The 16,719-nt window shown below is 39.2% G+C and overlaps 1 protein-coding gene across 2 annotated transcripts in view; it reads right to left on the bottom strand.

Moving 5' to 3' along the window:
- WDFY4 (WDFY family member 4) overlaps positions 1 to 16,719 on the bottom strand; it is a 598,790-nt gene that overhangs the window by 293,079 nt on the left and 288,992 nt on the right. For both annotated transcript variants that reach the window (XM_053692180.1, XM_053692181.1), the window contains exon 32: positions 7,107 to 7,256. In XM_053692180.1, coding sequence (XP_053548155.1) covers positions 7,107 to 7,256 — 150 coding nt within the window. The remainder of the gene's footprint in view (positions 1 to 7,106; positions 7,257 to 16,719) is intronic.

The raw sequence follows: 16,719 nt of genomic DNA, 5'->3' as shown, positions 1-16,719 counted from the left end.
ACAGACCTCGCTGAATGCGGAGAGCAATACGCTCTCCGTATTCAGCATTGTACCAGCAGCTCTTATGAGCTGGTGCAACGCCAGCCCCTACAGATTTGCGGCCGCCAGCAGGGGGGTGTCAATCAACCCGATCGTACTTGATCGGGTTGAATTGTGGCGATCTCTGTCCGCCTGCTCAGAGCAGGCAGACAGGGTTATGGAGCAGCGGTCTTTAGACCGCTGCTTCATAACTGCTGTTTCTGGCGAGCCTACAGGCTCGCCAGAAACAAAGGCCCTCAAGCTCCATTTGGCTCCATTTGGCATCAGTCCTCTTGGACTGTTCCTGCTTGGAAGAGGTGAAGGAAGATTAGACTTTGAAGTTACGAAAGGAACCAAAATTACTTTGATGTCCTTTAGGTCTATTCTTCTTGTCTTGTGGTAAAAAAGACCCTTTTCCACCAGTAATATCAGAAATTATTTCTGCCAGACCAGGTCCAAACAAGGTCTTACCCTTGTAAGGAAGCACCAGAAGCTTGGACTTGGAAGTAACATCAGCTGACCAAGATTGACGGAAAGCCTTAGTTGCCTGTAAGTAAAACTTTAAGGCATGGACTACGTCCAGATTATGTAACAGACGCTCCTTCTTAGAAGAAGGATTAGGACACAAGGAAGGAACAACAATTTCCTGATTAATATTCTTATTGGAAACAACCTTGGGAAGAAACCCCGGTGTAGTATGTAAAACCACCTTATCAGAATGAAATATGAGATAAGGCGAATCACACTGTAATGCTGAAAGCTCAGAAACTCTTTGAGTAGAAGAAATAGCAACCAAAAACCCCAGGGTACTTCGAAATGACTTGCCAACACTCCGGACCAGAGATACACTGTTCAAGAGCAACCGGAGTTACTGCTTGCTGCTTCTTACTCAGAAGGAAGTGCACATCTGAGCGCGCGAAACCAAGCCCTGCCCCTTATGGCTGATGCCGGAGTAGGCCCAATAACAACCGCATGGTGAAGCGGTTTTACACACAAGCTAAGTGGAACAATATACATCCCAAACACATCCCAGCAAGTCATACTGGATATCTGCAAAAAATAAAAACACTATCAACCGTTTTTCATTTGCCTCTCCCATAGTGTCATATAATGCCCTTATAATGTCAACTTAGAAAAATAAAAATAAGGGACTCCAGTAACACCCCTCTGTATAACAGGTCTACTGCTTACCCCATTCCCTTACAGGGAAATAAATGTCAGCAAGTTCTGATATATCAAGTTTCCTCAGAAATAAAGGGCTGCACATACCTTAATGCTGCTTGTAGCATGAAACCGGTCTCCACACTGAAGATGTCTCTTGTGTTACCTTCAGAAGTCTTGTGGGAACCAGCGTGGATCTTAGTTACAGCTGCTAAGATCATCAACCTCAGGGCAGAAATCTTCTTCCATAACCCCCTGAGGAAAATAGTAAACACCGGTACCATTTAAAATAAAAAACTTCTTGATTGAAGAAAATAAAACTAGCACCTCACTTTACCTCTTACTATTACTATACACAGGCAAAGAGAATGACTGGGGGTGGAGGGAAGGGAGGAGCTATATATACAGCTCTGCTGTGCTGCTATTTGCCACTTACTGTTAGCAGGAGGATAATATCCCACAAGTAAGGATGAAATCCGTGGACTCGTCGTATTTTGTAGAAGAAAGCAGATAATGCCCCAGATACCACAGAGGATACCTGAGCAGCAATATTTGCAGGCAAATAAACTCCTCCAGAAGGCTGAGAGGAACTGCAGGCACTGCATGTGACGCCATAAGGGCTTGGGACGTTAGAGGAGAAAGCTGTGGCATAGCCTGAACAGCATCATCCTGAGAGTCATTAGGCTCATTTGAAATAAAAAAAAATACTTTACATTGCAAAGTTTTATTTAGACATGAGGTACAGAATTAAATAGGCACCACAATCTGGTTCTCCAGACAGAGCAGACATTTGTCTAAAGGAACAGCCTCCTGTTCCATGATCCAAAATTATTTATCAACAATAAGAGAGAAATAAAACAAATTGTTTAAATTGGCTGCCTGTACTGTCACTTTAAATCCTCAAATCTGCTTGAGTAACGTAATCCATACAACAAAAAATGATGAGCCCCTCTACACCTCAGCTGTTTAACTGAGGTGCCTACCTGCCCCTCTGAGTAAAAAACTGTAGTCAGTGTAAACGATAATGGCGCTCTTCAGTTGTCCCAACAAGAGAAGCTGCGTCACACAGCTCAGTCCGACACCGCTCCGACTACACAGAGAAGCGGAAAAGGCGGTCACATGACCGGCTGAGCAAAACTGTGACACAAGTAAAGCGCACGCTCAAGCCGACCGCCAAATGAAACTGACAAACTCAGAGTAAGGGAGCCTATCTCACTTTTGCAATTGTAGTAGTACTAAAAGCCACAATGTTCAAACTCATATTATGCAAATAAAAATGAGCTATTGACAAAAAATACTTGAGCCACCAATCACAGGTTAACCCCTTCATACCATGAAAGTGATTAACCCATGAGTCTCTGGATTCACATACATAAAAGTGCCTGCACCCTGCCTTAAAGCAATCCTCTACTAAGGATTAAGTCCCCAAGATATACTGCAGAGGGCTATCTTTATTAAACCCTTCAGTGCCAGTCTCCCAGACCTAGAAGACAAACAGCACTTAATTGCAATTCCAGCTGTCCGGCAGTTCACAAGGCGTGAAAGGACACATACTCCTTACAGAGGCCTGTAGAAAAAAGAAAGAACAGAGTAAACCTACCCTGGCTTTCTATACTAGGGCAAGCAATATGTAAGGAAACAGAGCAAGGCCCACCTCACAAGTTCCTAACTGCTTTAAAGCCACCACTACTTCTACTGCAGAGATTAACGTGGACTACAGCTATACCCAAAAATCTTGCTTGAAGCAAAAAGAAATCAAATTTTCTTCAGACACCAAACATTACCTCCTCCATTGATAGAGGCAAAGAGAATGACTGGGGATTATTGGTAGGGTAGTGACACTTAACTGCTTTGCTGTGGTGCTCTTTGCCTCCTCCTGTTGGCCAGGAGTGATATTCCCACTAGTAATTGATGACGTTGTGAACTCTCCATATCTTAGGAAAAAAATTACATATTCAAACCAAGGAGAAGACAGATAAATGCATTTACAATGAAAAAGTCTACACTAACACCTCAGCCCTAGATGGCACTTGTTACAGTCACATAAACTAGACTGGGTTTTACAGCCCATGTTAGCAGCAATCTGTTATTTCACATCAAGTGTACACTGAAAACTACATTAATTTTTTTTTATAAGTATTGCAAATACTTTTGTGCTTAATACTATATGACCGTCAACTGATATCACCAGGAATGCAACAACCCTCTTGTTTGCACAAGGCCAAACTCCTGTTGGCAATGTGTCTTGCTTTGTGTGTATGTATAAGGCAACAAGGGATTTACCTTGTTTGATGTTTGGAATCAAGCATGCAGATATCAGCAACAGGCTGACATCATAACCAGGTAAACAGAACCAGATGTCCGCAACCAGGGTTAATCCAAGAGAAAAGTCAATAGCCAAGCTTAAGTTCAATACCAGAGTATCCACCAGGAACCAAATGTCAAAGAGCAATCAAAAGGGTAGTCATAAGTTCTGTTCCAAAGTTCTGTATTCAGTAAATCAGTCCTTAAACCAGGTTACAAGCAAGGATGAAGCTTGGAGTGCAAACCAAGATGTAAGCAGGGTTCAAAAACAGGAAAGCAACGCAGAGACCAAAATGCCAGGACTTCCATTAGAATAACCAAGCACCAGACTTTTGTCAGCAGGGCCTTTTAACACCTACCCCATAGGTCTTGGCACCAAAACCACTGCAGGGTCACTTTTAACATCCAGGTCACTAATAGCACTACCTTTTGTGCAGGAATCATAGTAAGTAAAGTAAATGGAAGAAGCTTGTAGCTCCAGTGCTATAAACATAGCGTGCCCTTCCAGAACTTTTTCAGTCGCTAAGCCTTCTCTTTTCAATGCAGTCCTGGCTTGAACTGAGTTAACAATCATAACAGCATGATCCTGGCTTCTGCTGCAGGTTTTAGGATTAGAAAAGCCCTACCACGCTAGGATGGTGCTTGGAAACTTTACATAGCCCCCTCCTTAAGTGCATGGAACAACTGATTTCCAACAATTCTCTTCGGAACCATAACTCTTCCACTTAATCACATATTGCAGTTGTCATTAATGAATTCTAGAATCTAAAATTGTCTCAAACTCATCAGCACCTGCCACCAGAACTGGAGAGGGAGAAGTATAACACTGAGTAAAATGATTCTCTATACATCTCTTAAATTGATAAATATGGAAAATCAGATTAAACCTATAATTGCTAGGAAGTTCCAGTTGAACCACCAGAGGACTCACAATCTTACTAATCTGAATAGGACCCATATGGTGTGTCCCCAAAATCTTGGAAGGACAGGTAAACTTCAGATTAAGGGTAGACTGCCACACAAAGTCCCCACAGATATGAGGAGCAAGAAAGAGAGCCTTTGTCTACAAAAACAAATCTGCTTCTGTTAAGGCCAAAGCATAGTTTCTTGCAATAGTTTCTTGTTCTTGGATAAAATGAAAACTTTTTGTTCAACTCTAGAACAGGTAAGACAGAGGAAAATCTGGAACAACTGTAGAATGGAAACCATAATTTGCAAAAAAACCAGAGAAATCTTGATGGACTGGGGAATATGATTATTATAGGCAAATTCTTCTGTAGCAAACACAACATGTTGTCTTGAAGATAGGAACAGAAACATCTCAGATATTGCTCCAAAGTTTGGTTAGTACATTCAGTCTGGCTATTGGTCTGGGGATAATAGACAGATGTCAAAGAAAAAGTGATACATAATAGGAAGCAAATGTGTTTTGAGAACCTCTGTCTGATAAAACATCTCAGGATACCATGTAATCTGAACACTTCTGTCAAAAACAGGACAGGAGTCACTGGCAGATGGTAAACCCAAAGCAGGGATTCAATGAGCCATCTTGGTCAAGTGATAACAATCACCAAGATAGTGTAATGGATTGGCACACAGTACCAAGGACTCTCAGGAATCTATAAATTATGTAACTGATAAGCAGGATCCATAGTACAATGTTTCATCCTAGCACCAATATCTTAAGACAAAACAAACTAACAAACAACAACCACTAATTTAGGCCACCAGAAAGTTCTGGAAATCAACTTATATGTATTCCTAATTCCTCCATGACCAGCAGCTGGAGAATCATAATGGGTTTGCATAGTTCCCAATCCCCTTAGAGAATAACATCCCAAAATCAGAGGTCAAATGAGTCGAAAAAGCAGTAGGAGGATTAGGAAAAGCCTTAATCTTATCCACCAATGAAAGGTAAAAAAATCAGAATATCCATTCTCTAAAATAGTATCATTTTGAGAAGAAGAAACAGGACTAATATCAAGGATACTGTATAAAGCATATGCCTTCTTATTCGTAGACCTATGCTGATAAGAAATAACAAAGTTAAATCTTGTGAAAAACAATGTCCAACAAGAAGCCTGTCTAGGACGCTGATGCTTAGCAGAACAGAGATACTCAAGATTATGGTGGTCTGTAAAGATGGTGATAGATTGAACAGCACCATCCAACAAAAGCACCTATTCTTCAAAAACATACTTAATCACCAGCAGTTCACTTTCTCCCACATCATAATTCTCCTTTACAGAAGTCAGATTCTTAGGATCCTCCCTTTGAGACAGAAAAACACAAATAGATATATTACATGCATCTTCTTCTACAAAGAAAGGTTTCTAAACATTTGATTGAATCAAAATAGGAGCTGAAATTAACAGTCCCTTAAGTTTATCAAAAGCTGACAGAGCCTCTGGTGTCCAACCAAATTATGGTTGACTTCTAGTAAGACAGGTAATAGGGGCACAACTTCCAGAATAAATTCTGATGAATCGTCTGTAAAAGGATCACAGAACCCTTTTTAGGATCCATCCAAACATAAAGAAACAGAAAATTTACACTTTTACAATGTAGCAAACAAACAATTTACTCTCAGTCTCAATAATACAGTCCAAGCATGCAAAACATGCTAGTTTGGAAAAGGAGGGAAGGCCAGGATATCATCCAAATATATGACAATAAAGGTGTTTAACAACTGACTATCATTAAGAACATGCTAAAATGTGGCTGAAGAATTACAAAATGACAAGATACTTAAGGTGTCCATAACGAGAGTGAAATACTTCTTCCACTCATCCCCTTCTCTAATATGCACTTGAGTTTCCTTAATTCTGTCCAGAATTTCAGGGATGAGTGGAAAAGGGTACCTGTTACAGATATTTATACTGTTGAGCATCTCATCTTTCTTCTCTACTATGTCCCAGTTGCAAAAGTAGACCTGATAAACCCTTTAGCTAAATTTTTGTCAAAATACTCCTAACAATTATATAACTCAGGAATAAAGGGAAAAAATCTTCCAAATGGTGTAGGAGATCCAGGTACTAAATCAATAGGGCAATCATAAAGACTTTTAGGAAGAAGCTTATCTGCCCCCTTCTCAAAAACATCAGAAAAGTCCCTATATTGTTCAGGTAAAGTTACCAGAATGCCCTGATGAACACTCAAAAGCATAGCAGGCTGGCATAAACAGGAACTCTGACAGAAGCGAAAATTATACGTCGAGTATCCCAATTTGTTGATGTATTATGCATTCTTATCCGAGGCAAGCCAAAGATCTCAGGAAAAAAGGAAGGATCAACATCAAACTGTTAAAGCTCTATGGCCCTGATGATCAAAATCTCGCCGGCATGGAGAAAAATCTTGCAACATTTTTGGGAGCTTTTTTGATTATTATATCCAAATGCACATATCCCTTCTTTGCATCCAGCACCCTACATAGTGAGATAAACAGGTCTTAAGCTCAGATGCTTTACCAGTCACAAGAAAAAAAAACATATTTCAAATAAATTTTTAAAGGAACATTTATATTCACTGTCTATAAACTAAGTCTTCTCTCTGTGGCCCTATCAGTTGCCAATCTAATAAATAAACTGTATATATAACTAATATATATTAGATATGAGACTTACCTGAGCTCCAGTTTGAAAGAGAAGGCTGGCCAAACAGTGAATAAAGTCTGTGTTTATCCAAAGGGGGTCGTGTTGATAGCTGTGGTATATCAAACATAGGAACTGCATAACACCATCTGCAAGTTTCAGCACTCCTGGTTTATCTGCCTTCTGTAGAAAAAAAGAAAATATGGTTGAATACTAGCTCTTGCAGAGGCCATAAAAATTGGAAATGTGCATAGACATAATTTCTTTTTTTATCTGTATATTGTGTCTCCTAAAGGTCAAAGGGATATCAAGACACAAGTGACAAATTCTAAACCTATAGCAACTACACATTTTGATAATGACCTTGATCCTATTAACACACCTGTGCAACAATATTTATCTAATTTAACAAAATCTATAAATCAAGCCACCTAAATTCCACTACATTACCTCTTTTAAACCTACAAAGTACAACACCAAACACCAGCAAAAATGTAACCAGTACCCAAACAAACTTCTCACAGCCACCTCCTCTGGTCCCCTACTCCATCGAACAGCTGAATAACTCCAGGAAGAAAACAAAACAAGTTTGTTTAGGAAGGTGGATTCAACTGAGTATTACTTAAAATGCTAGTTGATTGTGTATTTTGGTGGGTGGAGCAAAAACAGCTGTACAGTTTGGAAGGTTTGTAATGAGTGCAGTTGGTGGACACGGGTAACAGAAGGTGGGGTTAAAGCCTTTTGGACTATACGATTGTAATCTAGGGGATAACCCCCAGATGCTTTGTGGAATCCACTGGGCATAACAAATTTGAATGCCTCACCCACTAATGCCATGTTTGAGACCTAATGTTATGGAGAGTTCATAGTGCATTTTATTTAGGTTAATCTACTTTTAGGCCCCAAGCCATCATTCCAGAATACAGTTGTTTGCATTGTGACTGCCAGTTAGTTGTATAGAGTTTGAAGAGAATGAACAATTGAAAAGCCCTTCAGAAGGTTTCTTAACTATTAATTAGACATTGTATTAAAAAATGTTCTGTCATTTGTTGGAGTGCAGCATTAAACATGTTATTTTTTTGACCATTTCTACCTAATTCTCACACAGCCCTATTGGTGAAGATAGGCTTGGTACTGCAAACCTGAGATAAAAAACAAAATGTATGCTTACCAGATAAATTCCTTTCTTTCCTGGCAGGGAGAGTCCACTACTTAATTCATTACTGTTGGGAATATCAACACCTAGCCACCAGGAGGAGGCAAAGACACCCCAGCCAAAGGCTATAAAAGTCCCTCCCACTTCTCCTACCCCCCCCCCCCCAGTCATTCGGCCAAGGGAACAAGGAAAAGCAGGAGGAACATTAGGCAAGCCCCTAAAAATATTATGGGTGGGTTTTCTGGTAAGCATACATTTTGTTTTCTTTCCAAAGGCAGGGAGAGTCCATGACTTCATTAATTACTGTTGGGAACCAATACCCAAGCTCCAGAGGACACTGAATGAATAAAAAGGGAGGGCAAAAAGGAAAATGTGGACCCTAATCTGAGGGCACCACAGCCTGTAACAATTTTCTCCCAAAAGCTGCTTCCGCCGAAGCAAAAACATCAAATTTATAGAATTTTGAAAAAGTAAGTAAGGAGGACCCAGGTAGCCTCATTACAAATCTGATCCATAGAAGTTTCATTCTTGACAGACCATGTAGAAGAAACTGCTCTAGTGGAATGAGCAGTTATTCTCTCAGGAGGCTGTTGTCCAGCCAAACGGATAATACTTCTCAGCCAGAAAGATAATAAAGTCGCAGTGGCCTTCTGACCCCTGCGCTTACCAGAGTATATATAACACAAACAAGGAAGAGGATTGCCTGAAATCCTTAGTAGCCTGAAGATAGAATTTTAGGGCACGTACAACGTCTAGATTGTGGAGCAAACGTTCCTTCGAGGAAGAAGGATTAGGACAAAGGGACAGAACAACAATTTCCTGATTGATGTTGCGATTCGAGACTACCTTTGGTAGGAAACCTAACTTAGTACGTAAAACCGCCTTATCGGCATGAAAAATAAGGTAAGGCGGATCACACTATAAGGCAGAAATCTCAGAAACTATGCGAACCAAAACGATCGCCAACAAAAACAAAACCTTCCAGGATAGAATGCATAGGCTCAAACGGAGCCTGCTGCAAAACACGAAGAACAAGGTTGAGGCTCCAAGGAGGAGCAACAGGTTTAAACACAGGATATACACCTAAAAGATATATCCGCGCTAAAACAGCCCACAATTTCCTATTTAATAATATTAATAATTAAGTATGTTGAAGATATTGAACAAATTCTAATAAAAAATATATATATATACACATACACAAACACACACACACAATCTATACAATAGAATAACAATGTTAGTACATATAATAAAATAAACCAGTTACCAAAATGTCCAAGAAAAGGCACAGGAAAAAAATGTTTTTCAAGTCCTTAGCGAAGATATAGCACAATTACCCAGGTTGATGCAGCTTCTCTTTGGATGATCTTTCTTCTAATCACCCGGATAATGGAGCAGCTATAACAAGGGAGTAGAAAGAAGCGCAAAAAGAACCAAGCTTGAGTAATTTATTAAAGTAAATAAAACAAATAAACATAAAAACTTACACTCAGGTAGAAGGATCAGTTTGTTTGTTGAGCAGGACTCTGACCTGTGCCGCTGTACACCGGATGTTTTAGTAATCCAGACGATCATTTCTGCTTACCTGAGTGTAAGTTTTTATGTTTATTTGTTTTATTTACTTTAATAAATTACTCAAGCTTGGTTTTTTTTGCGCTTCTTTCTACTCCCTTGTTATAGGTTTAAACACAGGCCTGATTCTAGCCAGAGCCTGAACAAAGGACTGCACATCCGGAAGATCCAGTAATCTCTTGTGCAGTAAGACCGACAGGGCCTCACACCAATGAAGGTAAGTACGCCATACCTTGTGGTAAATACGGCGAGTGACCGGCTTGCGAGCTTGGATCAAAGTGTCTATCACACTATCCGAAAAACCTCTCTTGGATAAGACTAAATGTTCAATTTCCATGCAGTCAGTCTCAAAGAATCGAGATTTTGATCTAGGAAAGGACCCTGGGCCAGAAGGTCTGCAGAACAAGGTAACCTCCACAGAGGGGAGGAGGACATTCTTATTAAGTCCGCAAACCAAGTCCTTTGAGGTCAGGATTGTGCTATTAGTATCACCGGAGCCTGTTCCTGCTTGATGCGAGCCACTACTCGAGGAAGAAGGGCCAATGGAGGAAAAATATATGAGATTGAACTTCCATGGAAATGCTAATGAGTCTACCAATTCCGCTTGAGGATCCCTCAATCTCGACCCGTATCTGGCTAGCTTGGTATTGAGACGAGAAGCCATGAGGTCTATCTCCGGAACCCTCCATATGAGAGTTATCTCAGAGAACACCTCAGGGTGGAGAGCCCACTCCCCCGGGTGAAGGGATTGTCTGCTGAGGAAGTCCGCTTCCCAGTTGTCCACCCTAGGAATATGGATCGCGGAAAAAAGATAGTTGTGAGATTCCTCTCATTGAAGAATTCGAGACGCCTCTATCATTGCTAGGGAACTCCTTGTTCCTCCCTGGTGGTTCATGTAAGGCACCAAGGTAATATTGTCCGATTGGAATCTTATATACCGGGCAGAACAGAGCTGGGGCCATGCCCTTAGAGCATTGTGAATCGCCCGAAGCTCCAAGATATTGATTGGAAGAGATGATTGGAGAGACATGCTGCCACCAGCTTGGAAGATCTTCATGGATAATGAGTCGATGATAGTTCAGAGAAAAACAACCCTGGTACAGGGAAACATGGAGTTGTTTTCTAGATTTATCTTCCATCCGTGAGTTCGGAGAAGACACAAAAGAGACTCTGTCTGATATCTTGCCAAAGGAAAAGATAGAGATTGAACCAAGATATTGACCAGGTACAGGGCTACAGCAATACCCTGAAACCTGGCCACTGCTAGGAGAGCTCCCCAAAACCTTTGTGAAAATTCTGGGAGCAGTAGCTAAACCAAATGGCCAGGCTATGAACTGGAAATTTTGGTCCAGGAATTCGAACCTGGGAAACTGAAAATGATCCTTGTAGATTGGGACATGAAGGTATGTATCCTTTAAGTCGATTGTGGTCCTGAACTGTCCCTCCTGGATCAAGGAAAGGGTGGAGCGGATAGTCTCCATTTTGAAGGAGGGGACTTTTTTTTTATTTGAGGGATGTTGCTACCTCCAGAGGCGTGGGACGGCAATGGGGGCAAAATTTGCCCCATCCTATGCCAACCTTTTCATGGGTTGGTGGGAGGCCGCCCACATCTATGGAGATAGCAACCCCTCGAAGACCAATATTGTTTATTATGGTCGGTACATCGATGACCTCCTGGTGGTGTGGGATGGAGACGCAAGATCAGCACAAGAGTTTGTGGACAACCTTAATACCAACACAGTAAGTCTTAAATTTACAGGAGAACAACATGAGACAAACATTACATTTTTGGATTTGGAACTAGAAGCGGATTCATATACAGGTGTCATCAATACAAGTGTATATAGAAAACCATCAGGAGGCAACACTATTCTCAATTATAAATCATGTCACCCAAGTCATGTAAAAAGAGCTATCCCAAAGGGCCAATATATCAGAACTAGACATATTTGCTCGAATGACAGAACATATATAGAACAGTGTAGTATTTTGGAAAATAGACTACAAAACAGAGGCTACCCAGACAAACTCCTGAACAACACTAAAAAGGAGGTAGATTTATTGCAGTATAAAAACAAAAAAAGAGACACACAAACAAACGTTGAGGATAAAATCATCTTTAGCACTCCCTATAGTTTGGAATTTAAAAAGGTCTGTAATATTATCAAACAATGCCTTCCAATCTTGGCTGTAGAACCTAGCTTACAATGTATAGCTACGGGGGGTTGTAAATGTGTAGCTAAAAAAGGGAAGACTATTGGTAATATTCTAGCTCCCTCTGACCTTCCAAGTAGAAACACAATAACGTGGTTACCCAACAGACTGGGTTTTTATAAATGCAGGGCCAACCGATGTAAGGCTTATACTTATGTTAAGGAAGGGACACATTTTTCTTCTACTGCAACAAAGAAATCATTTGAAATCAGATTTAAATAAAATTGTAAGCCTACTCATGTAATTTATCTCCTAACCTGTAGGGGTTGCCAAATTCAATACGTTGGAAAGACAAAACGTTTTTTGAAAGACAGGGCACTTGAACATATCAGAGATATAGAACACCAAGAAATATTTACCCCTGTGGCTAGACATTTCAAAAATGCACATTTAGGTGATGCTTCACTTCTTTCAATTCAGGCTATAGATCACGTTCCGGTACACAAAAGAGGAGGGGATAGAGAGTACAATCTGAATTATAAAGAAGCTAAATGGATTTTTTATCTTAACACTAGACATCCCCAGGGAATAAATATGGAAAGCGACATTAAACGCTTTATTTAGACTTATTTGATTTATGATGTGTATCTTAAAGGGACAGTTTACTCAAAAATTTTCTCCCCTTTAATTTGTTCCCAATGATCCACTTTACCTGCTGGAGTGTATTAAATTGTTTATAAGTAGCTCCTTTACCCTTATATTGGCATTTGAAATGGTTAATTTAGCATGTGGTATCCCCACCTATTCTGAAAGTTTGTGGCCGCGCGTACCAGCTATAGATAAGCTTTGTAAACACAGCCAGCAAAAGAAATTGCACTCCCAGTCGGATATAGCAGAGATAAGGTAATAAAATGTTGATTTTCCATTGTTCTCTCCAAGTACTGGTGATTGGTTTAGGGACACATATAAGATAAAGTAGCAGGTATATGTGCACAATGTGATACAGTAATGAGATCTGATTATACCCACAAGCTCAACCCATTTTATTAGGTTGTGGCTTCAAAACACAAAATCAGAGCTTTAATATACACAAATAAGCCTTAAAAAGCTAATTTTCATAAATTTTTTACTCTGCAGTTGGTAAAAAGAGTAATTGTAAACACATTAAGGGAAAAACTATTTTACAGTATACTGTCCCTTTAAGCAGATACATATTCCTAGCATAGCTTGCCTGTGACTTCAATAAGTTACGTTGTATAATATAATATACACGTTAGCATTTTTAAAATAAGAAATATGGGTCAAGAGCATATAAAGAATAGGATGAGAAATACATAGATCCTTAGGTACCTTTTTTTGTTTGTATTTATTCACTTGTGTTTTGAGAGAGGTATCATGTCTAAACACTATGGCAAACACTATTTTAATATATAATTTACTGGGCTAGTAGTGGTTAACATTTAAGTAAGTTGTTTTTAAACAATTGTGTGTAATTAACTTTTTAGGTAATTGGTCTCTGCCTCTTTAAATAGAGGTCTCAGCCGAGGCATCAGTAAGCAGTGAGCAAGTGTGGCAGCCCCACACGAAACATGTCTGTATTTTTTGCGTCTGTTGAAAACCACTATTTGCCGTTGTGAGCTGTGAGCTCACTTTTGTTTTTAAGTTATTAAAAGTTACTTTTTTACGGTATTGGCCCCCCTGCAAATTCTTTATTTTCTCACCACCTGGTGAAGACCGGAAGCTTTTGACATTTTACAATTTTTAAAAAAAATTAAATTTTTTTACTAGAATAAATATATTAACCCCTAAATTGGCGCACTCCCGCCTCGCAAACACTAGTTAAATATTATTAACCCCTAATCTGCCGCCCCTAACATCGTCGCTACCTATAATATACTTATTAACCCCTAATCTGCCGTCCCCAACGTCGCCGCCACTATTCTAAATGTATTAACCCTTTAAACCTAAGTCTAACACTAACCCTAACACCCCCTAACTTAAATATAATTAAAATAAATCTAAATAAAATTAATATCATTAACTAAATTATTTCCATTTAAAACTAAATACTTACCTATAAAATAAACCCTAAACTAGCTACAATATAACTAATAGTTACATTGTAGCTAGCTTAGGGTTTATTTTTATTTTACAGGCAAGTTTGTATTTATTTTAACTAAGTAGAATAGTTACTAAATAGTTATTAACTATTTAATAACTACCTAGCTAAAATAAACAAAAATTTACCTGTAAAATAAAACCTAACCTAAGTTACACTAACACCTAACAATACACTACAATTAAATAACTTACCTAAATTAAATACAATTAAATCAATTAAATACAATTAGCTAAATTACAAAAAAACAAAACACTAAATTACAGAAAATAAAAAACAAATTACAAGATATTTAAAATAATTACACATAATCTAAGAGCCCCCCAAAAAATTAAAAAGCCCCCCCAAAATAAAAAAAAACTCTAGCCTAAACTAAACTATCAATAGCCCTTAAAAGGGCCTTTTGCAGGGCATTTCCCCAAAGAAATCAGCTCTTTTACCTGAAAAAAAAAAATACAAACAACCCCCCCAACAGTAAAATCCACCACCCACACAACCAACCCCCCCAAAAAACCCTAACTAAAAAAACCTAAGCTCCCCATTGCCCTGAAAAGGGCATTTGGATGGGCATTGCCCTTTAAGGGGCATTTAGCTCTATTGCTGCCCAAAGCCCTAACCTAAAAAAAAAACCCACCCAAAACACCCTTAAAAAATCCTAACACTAACCCCCGAAGATTCACTTCTTCGGAATGAATGTTTCTTTAAGTGACGTCATCCAAGATGGCATCCCTTAGATTCCGATTGGCTGATAGAATTCTATCAGTCAATCGGAATTAAGGTAGAAAAATCCTATTGGCTGATGCAATCAGCCAATAGGATTGAGCTGGCATTCTAAAGGCTGTTCCAATCAGCCAAAAGAATGCAAGCTCAATCCTATTGGCTGATTGGATCAGCCAATAGGACTGAAGTTCAACCCTATTGGCTGATTGGATCAGCCAATAGGATTGAAGTTCAACCCTATTGGCTGATTGCATCAGCCAATAGGATTTGTCCTACCTTAATTCCGATTGGCTGATAGAATTCTATCAGCCAATCGGAATCTAAGGGACGCCATCATGGATGACGTCACTTAAAGGTACATTCATTCCGAAGAATCCGACGATTGAAGAGGACGCTCCACGCCGGATGTCTTGAAGATGGAGGCTCTCCCCATTGATGTCTATGGGGAAATCGTCCAGGAGCACGTACAACCAGCTCACTTAAGCAGCGCTGGTATTGGAGTGCGGTATGGAGCACAATTTTGCTCTATGCTCACTTCTTACCTGTTAACGCCGGGTTGATAAAAACCTGTAATACCAGCGCTCTAGGAAAGTGAGCGGTGACAATAACGTGTAAGTTAGCACTGCACAGCTCATAACGCAAAACTCGTAATCTAGCCGTTTATTTCTTTGCTCCCAGTGACTTGCAATAGCAGTTTGGTAACATAAAAAGAAAATCTAATACTTCTGTGAATGACTAGATTGAAAGAATATTTTATTTTTTACAGACAGATTAACAACCATTAGAAATAACAAAGAGGGCGCCACATAGCGTGATATTGTAGATTCAAAGCCAAAATAGGTGAATAATGTAAAGGCTTACCAGAGGTAATGGCACCGTATGGTAACCGGTGCTGACAGGCTGGCTAACACTTTCAGTGGCTAGCACACTGGGTGGTCTCCGGCAAGCTGTTCACAGGTGATGTTCAGCGTTTCTTTGATTGGCGTCTGTGCGGCTGAAACCTGAGACGCTGCGATAGAGCAGATACTTTGATGCCTTATCCAGGAAGGCTCAAAGGGAGAAACCAGGCAAAAAACAAATGGACAACTTCCGTATATTTAAAATCAGTAGATTTTAATCCATAAAAACTGCTACGCGTTTCTAGACCATAAACCGGTCTTTTCTTCAGGCATACAAACAATGGATACAAATTTTTTAAAATATTTACCTAATATACAATTAAAAACGGAAGTTGTCATAGTTTTCAAAAAAGGACCAATGGGACATGAGTGAATATTCTGAATCTTATTCATGTTGATTGGGCTCAATAGCCTGTGTGCTTCATTAACATTCGCAACTAATATCCCAATGGAATGTTTTTGACTTGTACATCTTTGTCTGCTGTATAAACTTGAATGTTCTAAATAATACCTGCATTATAATGTACAATAAAATGTTTGATTTTCAGATCTAAATACTATATGAATCATGTATGATTATGTTCATGCTCTATGTTATGTCATGTGAAAAAGAACATGAAATAGTTAAATAGCAAATGTTTTGTATTTAAATTGACAGTGAAGTGTGTTAGGTTGTTCAGATTTGAACTATAAAAGGATATGCGTGAAAGTGTATAATGAAAAAAAAAAAAGAAGAATGATGTGTATTGGTCATGAACCAGCAGTGTTGTTGAGGAAATAAAATAATAAAATTTATGTCATATAGAATTGTAACATGTACGTCAAAATTATGCTCAATTTTGGCATGATAGGCTATAAAAATTGGATATAATTGCAATTTACTGAAAAAACAAAAAACAAAATACTGGCATTAAATGGCAACAGGTGAATTCTGTTCTATCTATCACTCCGATTAGTGTAAGGGGCTAAAAAATTGATATAATATAGACTTGAATAAAGCAAGACCTACAGCTGTGGAAATCA

This window comes from Bombina bombina, chromosome 9 (assembly GCF_027579735.1).
Source record: "Bombina bombina isolate aBomBom1 chromosome 9, aBomBom1.pri, whole genome shotgun sequence".
In the NCBI taxonomy this organism is placed as follows: Eukaryota; Metazoa; Chordata; class Amphibia; order Anura; family Bombinatoridae; genus Bombina; species Bombina bombina.
The sequence above is the reverse complement of the archived record's forward strand: the minus strand, read 5'-3'. Positions and strand labels throughout refer to the sequence as shown.